At 44.6% G+C, this 19,853-nt stretch overlaps 2 protein-coding genes across 2 annotated transcripts in view; both read right to left on the reverse strand.

The window, feature by feature from the left end:
• TERT (telomerase reverse transcriptase) overlaps window positions 1–5,108 on the reverse strand; it is a 34,845-nt gene extending 29,737 nt beyond the window's left edge. Inside the window, exons 1-2 of the mRNA XM_075495666.1 lie at window positions 4,881–5,108; window positions 1,785–3,690 (exon numbers count right to left, since the gene is read on the reverse strand). Coding sequence (XP_075351781.1) covers window positions 1,785–3,690; window positions 4,881–5,108 — 2,134 coding nt within the window. The remainder of the gene's footprint in view (window positions 1–1,784; window positions 3,691–4,880) is intronic.
• Window positions 5,109–18,916: 13,808 nt separating this feature from the next.
• CLPTM1L (CLPTM1 like) overlaps window positions 18,917–19,853 on the reverse strand; it is a 29,440-nt gene continuing 28,503 nt past the window's right edge. Inside the window, exon 17 of the mRNA XM_075494161.1 lies at window positions 18,917–19,247. Within this exon, the coding sequence (XP_075350276.1) occupies window positions 19,163–19,247 (85 nt within the window). The 3' untranslated portion in view covers window positions 18,917–19,162. The remainder of the gene's footprint in view (window positions 19,248–19,853) is intronic.

Consider the following 19,853-nt stretch of genomic DNA (forward strand, 5'->3'; position numbering starts at 1 on the left):
TATAAAATGGAAGTTTCCAGTTCTCTACCCTATTTGGTTTTTGTGCACTTCAGGGCAGAGACATTTTCATGTATTTACAGAACCTAAGAAAAGACTACCATAAAGAGATTCAGTGTCCACTTCAACAGAAGCCAGTTAACATCAATAGAAAAATCCAATGATTGTTAGAAAATTCTCTAACTGAAGAGTTGCAATATGCAGCTGTAACGTACAAATTAAATCAGGATGTTGTTAAGCAGCTGTCCTGAAACTAGATCATTTGTTTTCCAAGTTCCTGACAGCAGATGTAAATGATGACTGCAATTCAGGGAACTGACAACAAACCACTACTACTACTTTTAGAGAAAAAAAAACCCCACCTACAGTGCAGCAAAGCAATTAAATGTGTTTTTAAACTTCAAGCACAAGGGAGCAGTTTCATGAAAATTAACATCACGCCTATGTGTTGCTTTTCCTGGAATATGGCCAGAGAATAAGATGGTGTTACTTTTTTTTTTTTTAAGATAAGATGTTCCAAATGACTATGAACCAAACGTGTATTTTACAATAAAAACCTTTTAAAATATTTAAGTCCTCAGCATTTTGAAAAGTATGGTTTTGACCCATAGTTTCTGAATAAAGAATCAATACATTTGCTAGAATTAACAGTTTCTTATGGAAATGTAACCTCCCCTATTTTTGACATTGGTTCTCAAACATCAGACTTTTTATTTTCCTCCTACATTACAAAGACCCCATAGTAATTTCAGAACCCTATCACACCTTTTAAAAAGGAATACCATTTTCAGCTCACATTACTGTAGGATCCAAGTACATTACCAGGTAAGAACAAATACTGCAAACATACCAGTTAAGGAAGTGCAATGCACATTGCATAGATGGAGAACAGCAGCACAGAAAAATGACAATATACATTAGATCCTACAGCAATCAACCACAGAACTACAGCTTCATCCTAGACCTAAGTCCTAGGATAGTGTTTGAAGAAAGACTTCTTCAAGGAGGCAAGATCTACCTGTCATTGTCTGAAAAGAGGACTAAACAGAAGGGATTCGTATAGAATTTGGAGCAGTCAGCTGATGCCCTCATGACAGCTTTCAGCCAGGGACCACTCAGTCTGGTGACCTCTGCACCACCAACTACCCTGCCTGAAGCAGTGCTCAGTAAGGGTCTCTTGTTCCTAGAGAAGGGCTCTATAAAGGTGACAGATGGTGGGCAACCCTTGTATTGCATGGGTCCCATACTCATGTCTTTCTCATGGGGTTGATGCGGGGGGGGGGGGGGGGGGGGGCGGGGGAGGGACGCTATGGGATGAAGGTTCACTCCCATAGCAGAGGAACACATGCCACTGCAAGTGTCTCGATTTGCCTTTAATTCTTTCTGAAGGCTTACAGTAACCAACAGGCAGACTGCATTTGTTCCTTACGTGCTTAGGTCATACTTCAATGACTTTTCAGAGTTACTGCAATTTGGACGGTGGGGGTGGAAGGGAAAGAGTTTTGTTGAAAGGCCCAGGTTCTGAATTCATATTTATGAAAATGTCATCCTATTAAACACAAAAAGCTTGAATGAAAACAGTGAAAACAAGTTCTGGAAGGAAGACAAGCTTAAGTATTCTTCCACCATCAATTACAAACACTACTAGGTTTGCTCTCTCAGCTATGGTTATCACCAATGAACCCAACAACTCTGAAGCCAGATTCGATACCCGCCCCTTTGCACCTTAAACATGAACACCAGTCATCTGACATCCCCGCCACTTAGTTCTTTAATGTAAGAAGTACCTTTGACTAGACGAAGCCACACGCAGTCATTCACTCTCATCTTCCACATCAACTCCTGCAACGAAAGCTTAGCAAACTTCCCCATGGAAATGAACATTTTCACATTTTTTAAGAACCGGCACTTGTTATGGTTTGAACCCCAAAGCTCAGCGGGGATGACCCACTCCAGGCACTCCCTCACAAAGATGTACACCTGCCAGTGGCTGCTGTGCTGCTTGAGGAGCTCCCCGAGGGCTGAATCACACACCTCTCCCAGGTTTTGCTCCTCACTCTGCGACTCCCCATGCACAGATTTTGCAAGAGGAGCACACAAGTTGTCTGGTACATCAGTGTGACCAGATGCACATCTGCTGCTTGTCACACACTTAGCAGGCTCTTTCCCAAACTGTTCTGCTTGCTCGTGAACCTCTGCTTCCCCAGGCAAGGCTGCCTGACAAGGCAGCTCAGTTTTTCTCACACTGGTTTCAGATATCCAGACAGGGCAATTTTTTTTCAAGAGAACTAAGTAAGGGCACTTTCCATGGTTCTTTAACAGTTTCTGAAATGTATGTCTCATTTGCCAGTAGCGTTTGGGCAACCTCTTCTTTCTCCAGTTGTGATGTGGCAGACTTTGGTTGTGCTTTTGCTCCAACAGATTTTGGCTTAAGAATATAGTTTCTATAAGCCTTCTTCCACCTGCCTGACAGCCCTGCAAGCGGTTCAATAAAAATGATTCAGGAAAACATTCTTGGAAACTCCTGTGAGAATACAGAAGAAACTTCCTGTCAATGTATACTGCAGAACGCAAGAGCGTATTTGGTAACTTCTTTGCCAAATGAGCTAGGGGACTTTCCCGCCTTCTGCATTGTGAAGAAATGCCCTCCATGGGTTTGATTTGTACAGAATCCAACTGAGATTTATACATATGCATCTCTACTCCTTTTCTATGGGATTCTGCTTGCATTTCAATGCTGGACTTTAAAGGTTTGTTACTCTGAACTCCTCGCAGAGAAGAGCTTTCACCTGCCAAAAACTTCTTCCCATCATGAGATGTGTGAACTAAAGAAGGACCAGACATATCACTGTTACTTCTTTGAGAAATGTGCTTTTTTTTAATGAGACTTACAGAATGTGATGCTACATACCCAGTTCCGTATCTGTCAGAACTACTTTGGTTTACATCAGGAGTGATATTACAAGCCTTTTCCTCTCTCTCTTTCTCCTCTACTTTTGCTCTCTTAGCTGGAATTTCAAGTTGTTCCCTCTCAAGCTTCCTTTTTAAAGATGGTGCTGTAGCTGACAAATATAAACTGGAGCTACTCTGTTTTTCCAGATGTTCAGTAACCCTTCCGATCTGTTTGCTTGCTTTAGAAATAGCTTTTGCAGAATACTCGTAACTGGACACTAAGCTTTCTGTCTTGTTATTTTTTTTATTTCCCATGCTGGAGACATTAGCTTCAAGTCTTTGTCTGCATTTCCACCAATGCGACTTTGAAAGATACCGTCTATGAAACATAAGCCTTTTTTGCATATAGTCAAGCAAGCTACTACGTTTATGCTTTGAAAACCTTTGTTTAACAAACACTGGGGATGAGTCTACATTATGTGAAATAAGTTCATAAACTGGTTGCCCACAAACTTGATAACAATTACTAGGGGGAACCAGCATAAAGATTGCACAGTGTTCCAATAAATACATCATCACATCATCCCCTATCCTGCTCAGCAGTGTTTCCCAGAGGCCACTGATACGAATAGTTTCTGTTGCAGTATTGGGTAGGTAACTGTATATATTTGAAGACGGCATGATTTGGAAATCAGAACTGTTTTCGTCCAGTAAGGAGTATCCATATGCGAGGACATTCTTCTTTCTTTTTTCACACAGTCTCTGAACGACTCTTGTGATGACTTCACTCTGACTAGATAACTGAAGAAAGAAGGAAAAAAGAAAATTAGCTTTTATCACCGATTCTTCCACAAACCACAATATACCCTTTAAATAAGCGGACATGCAAGACACGCCTTCCTAGACATCAGCTTTAGACCAAACCCTTTCAAAGCAATATTAATGATTTACAAGTGCCATACCCAAAAAGGAACATTTTCCAGTGTACCACAAGATGTTTACATGCAGCAACATGAGCCTACGGCTTTAAGGAAGTCTTTTTAACGTCTGCCCTTTTGATCCTGGTTTTCATGCCCAAGAAACACCCTACACTACTCCCCTCGGCTCCCTCAGCAACCCACACTCCAAGGCCTTCAGGTCCCTCTGCCCGTAGATACGTGCTCACGCAGGCTCTAACCTCCAGGGAACTAACAGATTTTCTTGAGGCCTCCATTTCCTTTTACGTAAAGTTCAACTAAACGACTCAGTTCACAATTCTAAAACCCGCTCAACAAGCTTGCAGTTTGTTTCCTACCGTACCACGGTTTTGCTCACGCACACCGTAGCGCTGAGAGAAAAGCAGAGCTTTCCTCTCCGAAAGGTTTCTTCTGCTTAAACACCGACCCGCAAGCAGTTTTACCCCCTCTTCTCTATCCTCTCAGAGCGCGAAAGTGGCATTTCTCATTTCCAGTTGCTCCCCGGCCGCATTTGGTTTGTTCACTCCCACCTCACAAGGGCAAGCAGAGAGGCGGGGAGCCCCAGGCACGCAGACCTTTTGGGTTCCCTACCGCCCACCCGCCGGCACCCAGACTTTGCTCGCCCACCCCCCCGAAGAGGAGGCGGGGGACGATCCCCCACCGCTCCCCGTTGGCTGGAGCCGACAGCCGAGGAGGCTGGAGGGGGCAGGCGAGGCCCGGCGGGGAGGCCCGGCCGGCAGCAGCCACGAGGGGCAAAGGGCCGCCGCCGCCGCCGCCGCCCCCGCGCACGCATGGAGGACAGGAAGCGCGCTGCCACCCAGCCAGCGCGGACGGCGGCGCACGGTGCCGTCTCCGCGGCCCCCCGGGGCCGGCAGCGGCCGCTGCCGCTCGCGGTAGCCGCCGGGGAAGCCCCGCGCCGCCAGCCGCGGCCCCGGGCGGCGGGGGGCCTCGCTCCCCGGCGAGGGCTGCGCTGCTCCGGCCGCCTCGGGCCCGACGCAGGTGCGAGCGGGCCATCACTCGCGCCCTGCCTCCTACCTGCTGGAAGGTGAAGGGCCGGGGGATGGCGCGGGCCCCGCGGGGGACGCACACCAGGCACTGCCCCACGAAGGTCCGGTAGCAGGGGGCGTCGTCGCCCCGCAGCACCTCGGCCTCCCCGGCGCCGCTCTCCCGCAGCCGCCGGATGAAGGTCTCCAGCGGGGCGGCCTCGGCGTAGCACCCGCGCAGCGCGGCCAGCACTGCCGCGAAGGGCTCCGCGCCCGCCATGTTGTGGAGACGGAGCACGCCGCCACCTGGGGCGGCCCCGCGCTCCCCTCCCTCCCGCACCGCTGCGCTAAGCTCCGCGCCACCGCCGGGCAATAGGGAGCGGCTGTTTACAAAAACCGTGTTATTTTTAAAAAAAAAAAATTAAGAAAACGCCCCCGCAAAAGTGGCCCCCGCCTGCTGTGTCCCGGCGCCGCCGAGCCCCAACGTGGCCGCGCAGGGGCGGCGGCCGAGGTGAGGCGAGGCGGGGCGGGGCGGGGCGGGGCGGGAGGCCGCTGTCCAGCTCCGGAGCTCCTTCCCTCCTCCGGCGGCGTCTGGTGGGGCAGCGGGCGCGGGCTGGGCGGGGGGCGAAGGCAGGGCCGGGGCGGCCGTGAGGCAGAGAACTAGCACAGGCTGCCACACATGCGTGGCGCGACCTCGGACCGGACATTTAGGCTTTTGTTTTCAGACAGCTTTGTAGCATCTTTCCGGTGGATAATTCACGCCGTGTATTTTCCGGATGCTTGGGATGGCGTGAGCTACAGTCAGGAAAGGTGTTGAAGAAAGTTTTGAAGGTGTTGAAGAAGGTTTTAAGTGAGTCTTGCTGGTTTCCTCTGGAAGAAACCAGGAAGATTTCCTTCCAAGGAACCCTTTTTAGGATCAGCACTCCATAGGGGATCTGTCTGAAATAAGAGCAACTGTAGAAGAGGTTATGGTTGAGATGAACAGAGTAAACCGTAAAAATAACCAGCTGGCTGGTCCTGGATTTCTCATCAAACTCGTGAATGAACAAGCCCCATCACTTACGGTAGTGTGTAACCTCCTACTCAAAACTTTTCTTGGTATCCGAAGACTTCATGGTACCATACTTGATGCCAGACTGCAAAAGGGATTGCAATGGAGTTCTGGGGAACTGTAGGTCTCTAAGCCTGATGTTTATTCCAGGTAAATTGGTGGAAATAACAGAAGATAGGACTCGTAGATGCTGGGAGAAATACAAGTTGCTTAGTCAACGTTGCTCCCGTAAAAGGGAGTCCTGCCTTAAAAAAATCTTTGAGTTCTGTGAAGGGTTGGGAAGAGATGAAAATTATGGTGATCTGGTTGATATAGTCTACTTGAATTTCCAAAAGCCTTTGCAAGGAAATGTTATTAATAATAATTTTTAAAAACCTAAAATACTAAAATGGAAGGTGCCGGTACAGATATGTTATTGTTAAAAGATAAGAGAGAGAGGTAGGGATAAATGGTCAGTTCTTTCAGCTGAGGAAGATCCCCACCAGAGTTCCACATTAGTCTACACTGTGTAACTTTCATAAATGACCCAGAAGTACTGTAAATAAGCAGTAAGCGGCAAGATTTGCTGATGGGATGAGTTATTTAAAGCAGCAAGGACACAAGCAGACTACAAAATTACAGAAGAACTTTACAAGACTGAGTGATTCAGCAATTACATGGCAGATGAAACTTAATGCTGATAAATCAAGTATGGCACAGAGGTGAAACACATTCCTAGCTTCATATATAAAAATGATGGGTTCTGAGCTGATTAGTACCACTCACGAGTGAGACCCTGAGGTTACATCAAGCAAATAGGCATTGTGCTCAGCAGCAGTCAAAAAAGCAAATCGCATGTTAGGCATGATTGGGAAGGAATAAAGAGGATGTCATTACGCCATTGCATAAATTCATGGTTTGCCTACACCTCGAGTGCATTTCTGGTCTCTGCATCTCAAAAAGGATGGACTAGAATTAGCAAAGGTTCAGAGAGGGACAATCAAATGTATGGAACAGTCCTGTATGAGCAATGACATGGTAGGCTGGAATTGGAAAAGGAATAACTTGGTGTGGAAGGGCAAATGCTGCATGCCATGATCCATCTCCTGAAGCAGTTGGATATGTGCCCTGGGGCCTGGCAGTCTTCCAGGTCACTCAAAACATACTGCAAAGGCATGGATCACCAGCTTCCTCTCCAAATCCAACTCTCCTGCTCCAGCTGCTCTGTCCTGCTGATCTCTCACATGTAGTCACAGCAAAAGACTCTGGGGCTCTGACTACCAACGCATGTCTGCTGGTAAGGCTGCAATCCTGGCCCGGGGGGCTGTAGGTGTTAAAGATTAAGAACAGAGAAGGGGGGCATGCCACCTGGCATAAATGCAACAAACCCAGGACCTTTAAGCAAAGGTCCAGGCAAGACAGAGTCAGCACTCTACCAGGGATGTTGGTGACATGACTGTCTTCTAGCTAGGCTTCCTAGCTGGATTGCTGTGAGTCTCCTGCAGGAACATGACAGAGTTCTCTCCTTCCCAAAGATTAGAGAATACCTCATCTTTGTGAGGAATCATCCAACAGCTCCCAGCATGGAGAAGGGTTTTTTTCAGTTGTGTCACTAGGTGAAAGGAGACATTAGTGGCCCTGTGGCCAGGGACAGTCCTGTCCCTGGGTACTGGTGGTGCCATGCAACAAGTAATTCTCCCCAGTGTCAGGGACAGAGGTGTAGAAGTTGTGGGCTTGCTGAGACAGGGCAATGTGTACCTTCCCTTCCTCATGTGCAGCCTTTACAGACTAAGGAGTGAGGTCAGCATCCCGCTGCTCACTGAGGACTGGCCTACTTTCCTTCTAAAACAATGCATCTCTTCCAGGGAGCAAAGCAGCTCATCTCCTGACATTAGTATGGCTGAGGAGTCAACTCCTTGGCACCTTATGGCCTTCAAGTTGAGGCATTCCTACATCACTCCCAGTTCAGCATTGCCTGCTTGCCAGACTCCTTTACCCCTTGACACAGATGATAGGCACCAGATGGCACTCCCAAAGGAGGCAGAGTGATAACACCAGAAGGCTTCATGGGACCTCAGCAATGCTGTAACTGAAATATCGCACTGGCACTGCATACAGAAGGGGAGGGGATTTTGAGATCGGGCTGGATTCATCAGCAGCTGCACCTAGGGGAGAGCAAGGTTGATGTCCTTGGTCTGACTATTTTGCATGTATTTCTCCCTTCCCCCCATTGCTCCAAAGGTGAGGGCACCCTCAAGGTAGACTCCAACGGTGATGTCTAATGCAGCTAGGCATGTGGCAAAAACAAGGTTCACCATTTCCTGTGAGGAACGTGCTCAGGAAGAAAGAAAGAGGAGGAGGAAGAGGAGGAGGAGGAAGAGATAGGGGTTAATTAATCTTGAAAATGACAACCCGACCTCTAACTGCCACAATGGAGTCCTCCTCAGCAGCCAGTGGGTTTACACTGGAGAAAGCAAGGGCATGAGGGTGAGGAGGATCTTGATGTTTAGGTTCTCCTTGAAGAGGTGGACATTGGTCTATGCCTTTCTATCAGTGGGTCTTCCTTAGGAGGTGCAGCCCAAGGACCAGTGTACAAGGAAGCAGTTGGGTTGTGGTGGTATTGAAGGATGTGCCCACAGCTGAGAACATGCTGGTTGCAGGTAAGGTTGTAACTACTTGGCCCTAGCTCTGGTGGTGGCAGATCCATGTTCTCAAAGCTGGTTGACATGCTCATCACAGATGGCTGGGTTGTAGGTGTTGCTGCAGGCTGAATTTCTAAAGAGGTCTCCTGACCCTCTCTACCAAATGTTGGTAAGTCCCTCAGTAAGTCCCTACCTGTGCCTCTTGCTGATGCCTTCTTGGTGGCAATGACCACAGCAATGGTGGAGGGGGAGAGGAGGGCTGCTGTGGCCAGGCTAGGGGCGTCTCTTTCCTCCTGTTTCTTTTCACAGGTACCACATGATTTTCTCTGTATCTACCATTGGACTGGGGAGAGAATTCAGGAGGGAGTGGGGGAATTAAGTGACATGGAAAAGGAGTAATGTTCTTTTTTACCAGGATGAATAAGGAAAACAATAGAATCACAGAGTCATAGAATAGCTGAGGCTGGAAGAGACCTATGGAAGTGTCGAGTCCACCCCTCTGCTCAAAGCAGGGTCACTTTGAGCAGTTTGTTCAGTGACATGTCTAATCAGGTTTTGAATATCCCCAAGGATGGAGACTCCACAACCTTTCTGGGCAACCTGCTCCAATGTTTTATCACCCTCAGAGTAAGAATTTTTTTCACGTTTAAGTGGAATTTCTTGTATTTTAATTTGTGCCCACTGCCTCTTGTCCTGTCACTGGATACCATTGAGAAGAGTTTTAATCCATCTTATTTACATCAGCTATTTATACACTTTGATACGATCCCCACTGAGCCTTTCCTTCTTGGGACTAAACAATCCCAGCTGCCTCAGCATCTCCTCATATGTCAGATGCTCCAGCTCCTTAATCATCTTAGTGGCCTTTAGTGGCAAGCTCACTGGGCTCACTCCAGTATATCCATGTCATTCTTGTACTGGGAACCCAGATCTGTACAAATAATGAAGTCACAGTTCTCCCCCACAAAATTTCAAGGCAGACTCAATCTTATCCACATCCTGCTTTGTGACCAGCTTCAGTGAAAGCCAGTTACCCTGGGAATGGATGATGATAGTGCAGTGATAAAAATAAAATGCCATTTTTATAATCCAACAGTGAAATGAAAGGAAATAAGATGTTCCTGTTTAGGTCTAGCTTCAGTAATGACTATTTAAAGATGCAAGCTTACTGCACATGTGTCTCTCTTGAAAAGGCTGAAAGGAAACTGTTATGAGAAGTGTCACAAGAAGAAGAAAGGTGTCTTTCAAAAACCTGAAGCTGCGTTCAAACAGAAAAGTAAAAAGCTAATAAAACAAAATCAGAATAGTTTGATGAATAGCTTTCCAAAGCTGAAAGAAACATCAAACATCAGAAGTGGGACAGCTTGCCAGGAAGTCTGTAATGTAAAAGTAGAGAAGGAACACTTAGAGCAGTCGTGGCAATACTGAGGAAATTACATAAGGAACTTGAGGGGGGTCCTGTGTCAAATCTTTGCACACAGCAGGATCTGTCTCAAGCTCAAGTACTACGAATTATGTTGTTCAATAAAGAGAGAGGAAAAAAATGTTCAAAAATCAGTGAGTCTGCATGATCAGATGGTATTTACCAGTGAGTTTAAAGGAACTCAGTGACTGAACAACTACCTATATCATGCCAGAATGTTTTAATATCACAAGCCATGGAAATACCTAACGTGACACCAAGGATCCCAAAGGAGATCATGGGGACTACCTAGCAGTAAGTCTGAGGACTCTGCTGTGGAAGTTGACTAACTCCATAGTAGAGAATGGATTTAGTGGACACATTGGTAACTATGGCATATTGGAGGAGTCAACATCACATTTGCTGAGGATGAGGTTATATGGTGTGGGTTATCACTTTGGTCAGTTCAGGTCAGCTGCCCGGCTGTGTCCTCTCCCAACTTCTTGCCCACCCCAGCCTACTCATTGTGGGGCAGAGGGGGAAAAAAGAAGTCTTGATGCTGTGCAAGCACTGGTCAGCAATAGCCAAAATGTTGGTGTGTTGTCAACACTACTAGTCACAGATCCAAAACACAGCACCGTACAGACTGCTGTGAAGGAAGGTAACTCTGTCTCAGCTAGACCCAGTACAGTTTGTCAGAGTAAGACCCCTTAATGACGCATCACATCCCTCAGTCTGAGGCATCACTGACTAGGGGATCTTCAGCCAATGTGGCTGATCTTGGTCCCAGTCTCACACTGAGGCTGCCACTTGGGCAGATCCATACAGTCATATGCTGTTAATCAAGGACATCCCTCCAGTTTAACCAGCTACTCAGTGTAATCCCTTTGTAGGGCACCCATACCTGTCACGGCTTTCATCTGCTGTGGAATGAAGCCTTCCATGACAGTGACTTGCTCTCTTCTCTGCTGGGCTGCATCTTCAGCCTTGGTTGTCTTTACGGTGGTCTTGGTAACTGGAGGTGCCATTTGTTTCTCTGACCGGCTTCCTGAGTTACAGAGCTCATCTTGCAGTGGGGCATGTGGTGTGGGGGACCAAGCTCTTTCTGGCACTATTATTACTATAGTTACCAGACTTACACAGGTCTGGCTCTTCCCGCGTGTCTTTATCCCAATCCTCTGGGTCGGGACTCTCCCTGAGAGTTGCAGTGGTCCCTTCTCCACCTTTTAACTGCTTTTTCCAGGCCACTGTGTGTCTCTTGCATTATGAGGGATAGTCCCTGAATGTTGTGTCTCTGTTCTCACACCAGCCCTAGCCTTTCTGTTTGATTTAGCTTCTCCCTACTTGCCTGTTGCTCCTTCTATATTTAGATGTTTAGCCCTTCTGTATTTGCCTCCTCGAAGTCATGGTCTTCATTGCATCAGACACACCCTGTGCCAGTCAAACTTTGAACTTTCCTCTTCAATTCTGTTTAATCAATGTTCAATGCTGCTTTTCACCCCTCAGTCCCAATATTTCCTCCACAAACTCTTTGATCCTTTTCTCAGCCTCTTGGCTGACAGCCAGCCATGCCCAAGTGCATCACACTTTGCTCTTCCTCAGGCACACTCTTCCTCACTGTTTCACACTGCCTTTCAGTATTCGAGAGTTTGAGGGGAAATTCATTTTCTGTGTGTGCTGGTTTTGGCTGGGATCGAGTTAAATTTCTTCATAGTAGCTGTTATGGGGCTGTGTTTTGGATTTGTGCTGAAAACAGCATTGATAACACAGGGATGTTTTCGTTACTGCTGAGCAGCGCTTACACAGAGCCAAGGCCTTTTCTGCTCCTCACCCCACCCCACCAGCGAGTAGGCTGGGGGTGCACAAGAAGTTAGGGGACACGGCTGGGACAGCTGACCCCAACTGACCAAAGGGATATCCCACACCATATGGTGTCATGCTCAGCAATAAAACTGGGGGAAGGTTGGCGGGGGTCCGCTGCTCGGGGACTGGCTGGGCTTCGGTCGGTTGGTGGTGAGCAATTGTTTTCATTTGCATCACTTGTCTTTCTTGGGTTTTATTTTCCTCTCTCTTTGTTAGTAATTTTTTTCCCTCTCTTTTCCTTGCAATTGTATTTTTTTAATTATAATTTCTTTTTAATTATTAAACTGGTTTTATCTCAACCCACGAGTTTCTTTCTCACTTTTACCCTTCCGATTCTCCCCCCATCCCACTGCAGGGGGTGGGAGTGAGTGAACAGCTGTGTGGGGCTTAGTTGCTGGCTGGGGTTAAACCACAACACTGTAGGTTCAGTCCCTACTGACTACTTTGTGCAAGCTCACACTGTGTTGACATGCCTCTGTTCATGCAGATGAGACCCGTAGGTTTTGAGACCTCCACACAGACTCGTTCCCTCTGGCTCGGATCTCTTTGTAGCTCAGGTGTGGTCTGTCCAGTTGCTCTCAGACTTTGACTCCTACTTCAGCGCTGAAGATGCCTGCATCATCCACCAGTTTGCATCTAATTTACTCTGCCTAAGTGCAGCATCCGTGACCTTGTTACATAGGAAAGATAGAGCAGAAAATGTGTGCACAGCTGGCTCCCTAAAATTTTTTACTCAATGCTTTACACCTCACGGTGTTGGTTTTTTACTATGTGATTGCAGAGTCTGCAGTAGCAAAAGGTGAATCGGAAAGCAGTGCTCTTCCTGTACTGCCGGGGTGGGGAACCTGCTGGCAGTGGTGGTGTTGATCAGACATAGTGTCCTTACCTGGGGTTAATGCCGGAGCAGTCTCTCCCTGTTATAACTTCTTTCCTGTTCTTGTAAGGGTCTCTTTGACCATCTTTATGCCTGGTATTCCTCTGCATTTTCACCATATATGGGAGGTGTTTCAAATGGGTTCTTTGTTTCATTTTTGTATCCAGAACCTTGTTCTATCTGGCCCCCTGGATGGCATTCCCTAGTGACCATTAATTCACCATTTGCAGTTTATGTATGTCTTCTTGGGTGGTGGGAGCTCTGCTTGCAGTCCTGTGCTTGTACCCCCCGGGGGGGGCCTGCTATGTAAGAACAGTAAGTGTAACTCAGCTTTAATATCCTAACCCTTTACACTTAAATCCAAGCTCGCAAACTTACAGCATGGTGTTACTATATAAGAAAAGGCACGTCTCATTATACATGGGTATTTGAGGAAAGGAGAAAGAAAACCAGCATTTCCCTGCAGAGGCTGCTTCGTACCTGCCACCAACCGGGAGCACTAGCAAAAAAAATTGACTTCTCAGGGTTACATTTGTACGTGCAGAGTAAATGCTGTACAATTGCTCTAAGTTTACTTAGCTCATGTTTGCGACTCACGCCAGAAGGCAGAAGTGTAGGCTGCTCCACAGCCCAGTGTAAAGGAAGTCCTGCCCCTGTGGCAGCGGGGTGAGAATCCACATGCACTGAACCTTAGTAGTGTCCAGACATGGTCCAGCGGTAGAAAAGCTCTGTGTGCTGAAGAGTCTAATTCTGCTCCTATAAACAAAGCACTTTTCTCAGCATTTACTCTTAGCCTTGGTGAACCTAGGTGTTACTATCTCGCTTCAAAGATGGTCCATTCTGATAAGAAATTTTCAGCCTGACCCTAAAAAAGAGCCGGTAGTTGGCAACTTCATGAGAGAAGGGAGTACCCTTTCACTTCTCTGCTGAGTCCTTCAGAGCTCTGCCCCAGTACTGTGATGCCGGGGTACAGTCCCAAGAAAGAACTATGGAACTACATTTAACCTGGGAAAAAGATGCTGGCGAAGACTAATCTGAAAGAAGCAAAATATATGATCCTGCTGATAGCTGAGTAAAGTAAATTCTGAGTAAGCTGAGTAAAGTAAAGTAAGTTACTTTACTGACTTTAAGTTAAAGTAAGTAAAGTACTTTAAGTTAAAGTAAGTAGAGTAAGTAAAGTAAGTAAGTTAAAGCTAAGTAAAGTAAGTAAAGTAAGCTGAGTAAGAAGAATTCCTTCAGTTAGTCAAATCTTCAGCAGAATGAAACACTTGTTTTCTATATGAACTAAATTAGGCTTTGTCACTGGGAGACTTCCAGTCAAACACTGTGCTTCCTTTAGAAATGCAGGGGTCAGCAGAAAAGAGCAGCTTTTTTAAAAAGATTGTTTCAGACTGAGAACAGCTGTAGCTGATTAGCAGGAGAAGACCCCAATCCTTTCTGAATTCCTGGGACAGAAAACCAGACAGTCTAAAGGACTTGTTTGGCACTCCAGCTAGAGGTATTTATAACCAATTATTTAAAAACACAGCATAACCAAAGAACACGTTCTTCTTTTCCCCTCTCCCTTCCCCAAAAGGGATGGATGTGTTTCTGTTCCTTTTTTGTAAGCAATAGCTGCGTCTTGAAATTCTAATTCTGTGAAGTGACAGTTTTAAGAAAGCAGTAGTGAAGGACATGAATGCTCGCAGAGCCTTTTATCTTCAAGTCTGCTTTTCAAACTGCTGTTCAGTGGAGGTTTTTGATAATAAGCAAACAGATCCATAACGTACCGCTGACCCTTGCACATTTGGCATAACTAAAGAGGATCAGAAGTAGCCTGTATAAGGCTGCAGAGCAATGCTTCTGTGTTCCAGGGATAATGGACTCAAGGTCTGTGACTGGAATTTTTTCAGATTGCATGGTCCTCTGACGCTAATCTTCTGAGATGCCCAAGTTTAAGAAATCAGAGTCAGCTTGAAACAACACAAATTCCTGGTTCAAGTTTTTTTTTTTTCTCCTATGTATCTTTGTAACAACTTCTGGGATGGCAGAGAGGGTGAGGCTAACCAGTTCTTTCTCAAGCAAGTTGACGAAGGGTTTGTTGGTTTTACCAAATGAAACATTGCTTATTCCTTTCTGTTCTCATGGTCAGCACTAGGCAAATGAAAGGCCTCCTTCTGATGGAGACTAAACAGCAGATGTAGCAAGAGTTGAGAATTTCAGCATAGGAAATGTAAATTGCTAAGTCCAGTTGGAAAAATAGAGGCTATACTCCAGTAGATCCTGTGGAAGTCAGTCCAAACTAGGTATCTATCTATGATGACTCTGAGCTGAAGCTTGCAAGTGGTGCAGATGGGAGGTTGCAGGGCAGCAAGGAGGCAAAGCGTGCTGGATAGCCACTGCTGGCTGGCCACAAGCCAGGCATTGAGCGTTACGCGGCACTAAGCTGGAGCTGTGCCAGGCAGGCTGTTCTGAATGGAGTGAAGAGCGTAGCTGCCCTTCCAAAGCCGATGCTCAAGGGCTCTTGCTTCAGGGGCGGGGTGGTTAGCTGGACCAGAGCATGCAGATGAACCATGGCAATGAAACATCTACCTGGCTGTAGGCTGCTCAACACAGACTAACCTGCGGCTAGAGACTGCTAGAGGCAGTTAACGCCTAATAAAAATGTTCAGAGTGAACTTTTCAAAAGTCCAAAATAAGAGTAAGATAGCTCATGAGTCTTTGCAGGCGTGCAAGACTCCATTAGTGCAAGAACAGAAGGATCTGAACTGATCAGAAAGGCAACCATCAAAGAGCTCTGTCTTAAGTTAATAAGGATTGTGGAGCTGTGGATGACTAAGGAGAACATTAGGGACCAGAAACTGAGAGGCTGGTACATACTATACCCCAAACAGCTTGCAAGAAGTTTTATGGGTACCATATGGCAAGGACTAAAAGGACAGAGTACTGCCAAACAGAAAGCTGGGAGGAAAAGGGGAGAAGCTATCCTGTTCTTTAAATTCAACATAGGCAGACGTGAGCCAGAATTCCCCAGAGTTAAGGTGTTTGTCTTTTGAATCTGAAGTATTTTGTTCCTTTTGATGCAGGTATAATCATCAGGGTGGGGGTTAGGATAAAAAAAAGACAATAAAGGATTTTTGGGGCCCTGATATTAAAAGGAGCAGCAAGAAATAGCAGAATTGCATAAAGGAAAAACTGGAACAAACTGGTTAGCTCCAGATATCCTTAAGAAGGAGCAGTGGTATTTAATGCAGATGGATAGAATCATAGAATACTTTGGATTGGAAGGGACATTTACAGGTCATCTAGTCCAACCCCCCTGCAAGAGCAGGGACATCTTCAACCAGATCAGGTTGCTCAGAGCCCCATCCAACCTGACCTTGAATGTTACTATTACTAGTAAGTGGTCATGTTTCACTTCCTCAACATGAGATTTGTCTTCCAATGAAAAAACTGGAAAATGTGATGTTTAAAAGCAGACAAATTACGGAATTATCTGTCTTAATGCTTCTGGCGCTGAGGTGTAAATGCTGGAGCTGACAATTACTGGAGTGTAATGCCGTATCAAAAGGGAACATATACTTGTGCTCAGTCTACACATCACCAACATATACAGCACCTGCTCTAGCAGCAACAGAAGCAGAGCAGAGCACACTTCTTGAGCTCTGCTGCCAAGAGAAAAACCATCTGTGCTGCTGCCCACTTTATCATTCAGTTAGCCCTATGGCCCCAGGGAAAAAAGCCGTAAGGGCAGACCATCACCTCTTGGAGAACACAGTCAGCAGCAGGTGAAGATGAACAGGAAAGAGCACAGTACGGAACTGGAAGTACTGGGCAGGAGTACAGCAGGGTCTCCATAACACAGCCAAGAGGCACTGAGCCACTGGTCGCGTACACCCAGAGAGCGCGTTGTCAGCTGCCTTTCTTCACTTACATCCTTAGAGAATCATGATTGCTATGTTATTATGTACTACTAAGTACTGTGCAGGAGTATCTTCCAGAAGCATACGGCGATTTGCCCAATTAACTCTAAAATAGCCCCACCCCCAACCCCAAATCACTGTCATCTTTTAAATTCCAAAGCCATTACAAGCCTAATGAAGATGAGAATGTGAGATGGTCACCAAGTTGCTTACCACAGTTAACCTTGTTAGAAGTGAGGAAGTTTTAAAGTTACTCTTGAGCTCTTAAATAGATCACAGATACTGATAATCTGGCATGAGCTGCAATGCATTCAATGACATTTTATATATAGGAAGTGTTTCTTCTGCATTAACCGCATATAGAACCACGTTTTTGTTTTAAGCTGATCTCATTTCCACAACTGGAAAGTTAAAACATCTCATTTAATATCTCCAAAGTTACACTGCTTACATAGGTTTTTGCCATCTTTCCAACAACAAAAGGTAACTCTCTATCCCGTATGCCAAGTCTTTTATTTGGAAATGGAATGCATAAAACAATGACTTGAACAGGAAAGTCTCACTCATTTTAAAGACTTAAAATGTTCTAATTTTATATTCTTTATGACTACTGTATAGGATGTTATGAGGTCATTGTCATCAGAAATGCAAGACAGAAGACCAATAAACTCACAGTATGTAAAGGTGCAAGAGTGATTTGTCAACAGCTACATACAAAAATGAGTGATGAAACATTAGAAATACCCAAATATGGTATTCTGGACTTTGAGAAGCTATTCTAGAAGAACCAGTAACTTGATTGGCTTGAAATGGCACAAAAAGGGATTCTGCTATATGCATTATTTATATCAGGACAAATTTTCACACACTTACATTTAACTATTATTATGAAATAGGAGTCCCAAATTAGTTTGCCTAACAGCAAAGAGCTCCTTCCAAACAAATCCAAAACAGGTACAAGATGGCTCCTTTCCATTGCCAGTAGCATGTAAGGAGGACTTCAGTATAGGAAAGACTATTGTTTGTGACAAAAGAAGTTAGGCACGTTTCTGTATGTTTTTGGGACCCAAGTATTTATACGTTCAGACTTCTGCAGTATCAGAACTGGATAAAACCCACTTCATAAAGTAGTTACAGACTATAGGAGTAGATCTGTGTTCTTCAAGGTTATTCAATTAATATCTTCAGTCAGTGACAAAGTGAAGTTAAATAGCCTTGCACAAACAGCATGCAATTTAATAAAGAAACTTAAGAGTCATTAGGGTTAATTTGTAAACTTACTGACCAAAGCACAACTAGAATTGGAAACTAGAATTCTGCCTTTTGAATTTTTCTTTAATTGCATTTTATTTGCTGCTGAAAGGAATGCACTCTTATATTTCCCTTACTGTTACTAAGAAACTTGCTTTTAAAAAACTAGAATCATGGTTTCTAGATATAGCTGTGAAGTTTGAATTTTGATATAATAATTCAACCTGATTATTTTTACTAATTCGAAAGAAACAGCTCAAAATACCTCCTTTAATGAACTGTTCCCACAGAATATGGATTTTAAATTGTGTGAAAAGAAGATACCTGTTCTTCACCAGGCTGTTTTTTTTCCTCTGTATCCAGGTAGTTTGTTGAACCTGTATTGTATTGTATTTGAACAAAATCATCCCACTTGAATGACGTGTGTCTCATCTTATAAATACAACGGGGCAGGGAGGGAGAGGGGAAAGACCAAGGAATTACTCCCTTTGAAACATGAGAGAATTGGCCTAGTAGATCACTGGGGTACCACACGATGAAGAATTTAAGATGTGTTAAGAGACTTTCCTAGCACATAACAAAGATTTGCATTATATGAATACCTGCTATGCCAAGAAATCAGGTTTGTCAACAATGCAGAAGGATTTATATAAACTTGGATACATATTGAAAGAAATCATGTTACAGTTTTTTCACATCTTCGTTCAGTTTAAGACAACTGAAACCCTCTGCCATGTTGTGGGCTAAGAACGTGGCAGAATTTGAATTTTAGCAATCCCATCTCTCTCATCCTGTATTTCCAACACAATTTTTTTAAAGCCACAAACTTAAATGCCCACATACAACTTACAAGTTTAATCATGATTTTTAGAATTTCCATTATCTCCATTATCAAACGAGAATGATTTGTAATTAGCATATAATCCAATATTATACATTTTATTTTTGACAGCCTCCAGTTTGGCAATAATGTTCAATTCTGCTGTAACACACTGGCTTGTTTTTTCACTTTCCATAGCCTAGTGGCATGGGCACCACACTTCCAGTTAGTGAGTTGTCTTAAAAACGCAGATTTTTTTGGATATTAATTACAACAGTCAGGACAATTAGGTTTTCACCGAAGAGAAGTTTAAATGCAGGAAGTTTATTTAATGACATCTGGCAGACTGTGGACCTTGTGAGGACAAAAGAGGATCTTGAAATAGGAGGATATCAAAACTAGATTTTGGCAATATAGAAGATGTATTGTCCATGTAGTTCTGTCATAAGCTTTAAAAATACTCTTATTAAATAAGTTTTTCCTTCCTTAAGACCAGATAATACATGAAGCCAGTAAGAGTCCAGGGGTCAGAATCTTCTTCAATTCTTAGTTATTCTCTATGAGCTTTTTTTTTTGGCTTTTCTTCGTAAGATTCTCCATACTCATTCACTCTGCTCTTATCCACAGGATAAAGCCTGGCAGAAAAAACAAATGATTAATTACAATATTGTCTGCTACCTGGAGGAATTAAGCAGTTCTGTGCTACTTAATTTTAAAAGTGAATTTCTTTCTCATCATATTCTCTATTCCCACTTGTGGCAAAGAAACCCCAACAGTTTTAAAGATTAGCTACAGATATATCAGCTTCTTCACATTAAGACTTAACCAGTTGTCTCGTAACAGGGACTCTTAAGAGATGTATTAGCTCCCCTAAAGCTTGGCTGGAGTAGGTCTGAAGCAATCCAGGATACCTCTCAAACTTGAACCCAGTGTCCAGCCCCTATCAGAAGTTGTTGAGCTCTTAACTTCTAGAAAAATACCTTGGAAGGGGACCTATTTTACTGCACTTACGTGCAATTATATAAACCTAAAACTGAAGTTCGCATTTAGTATTAATTATTAGATATACACATCCATATATTCTGGTATAATGTGAACTAGGCTTAAAATTCTTGTTTGCTCCACATCTAAATATTTATTCTTGGAAACAAGAATACACTTTCTGTAGCTTATGAACAATATTTCAATGATTACCGCATATAGCCTTCTTCCCCATCTGATTTTAGTTACTTAAAGAATCT

Source organism: Mycteria americana, chromosome 2 (assembly GCF_035582795.1).
Source record: "Mycteria americana isolate JAX WOST 10 ecotype Jacksonville Zoo and Gardens chromosome 2, USCA_MyAme_1.0, whole genome shotgun sequence".
Lineage (NCBI taxonomy): Eukaryota > Metazoa > Chordata > Aves > Ciconiiformes > Ciconiidae > Mycteria > Mycteria americana.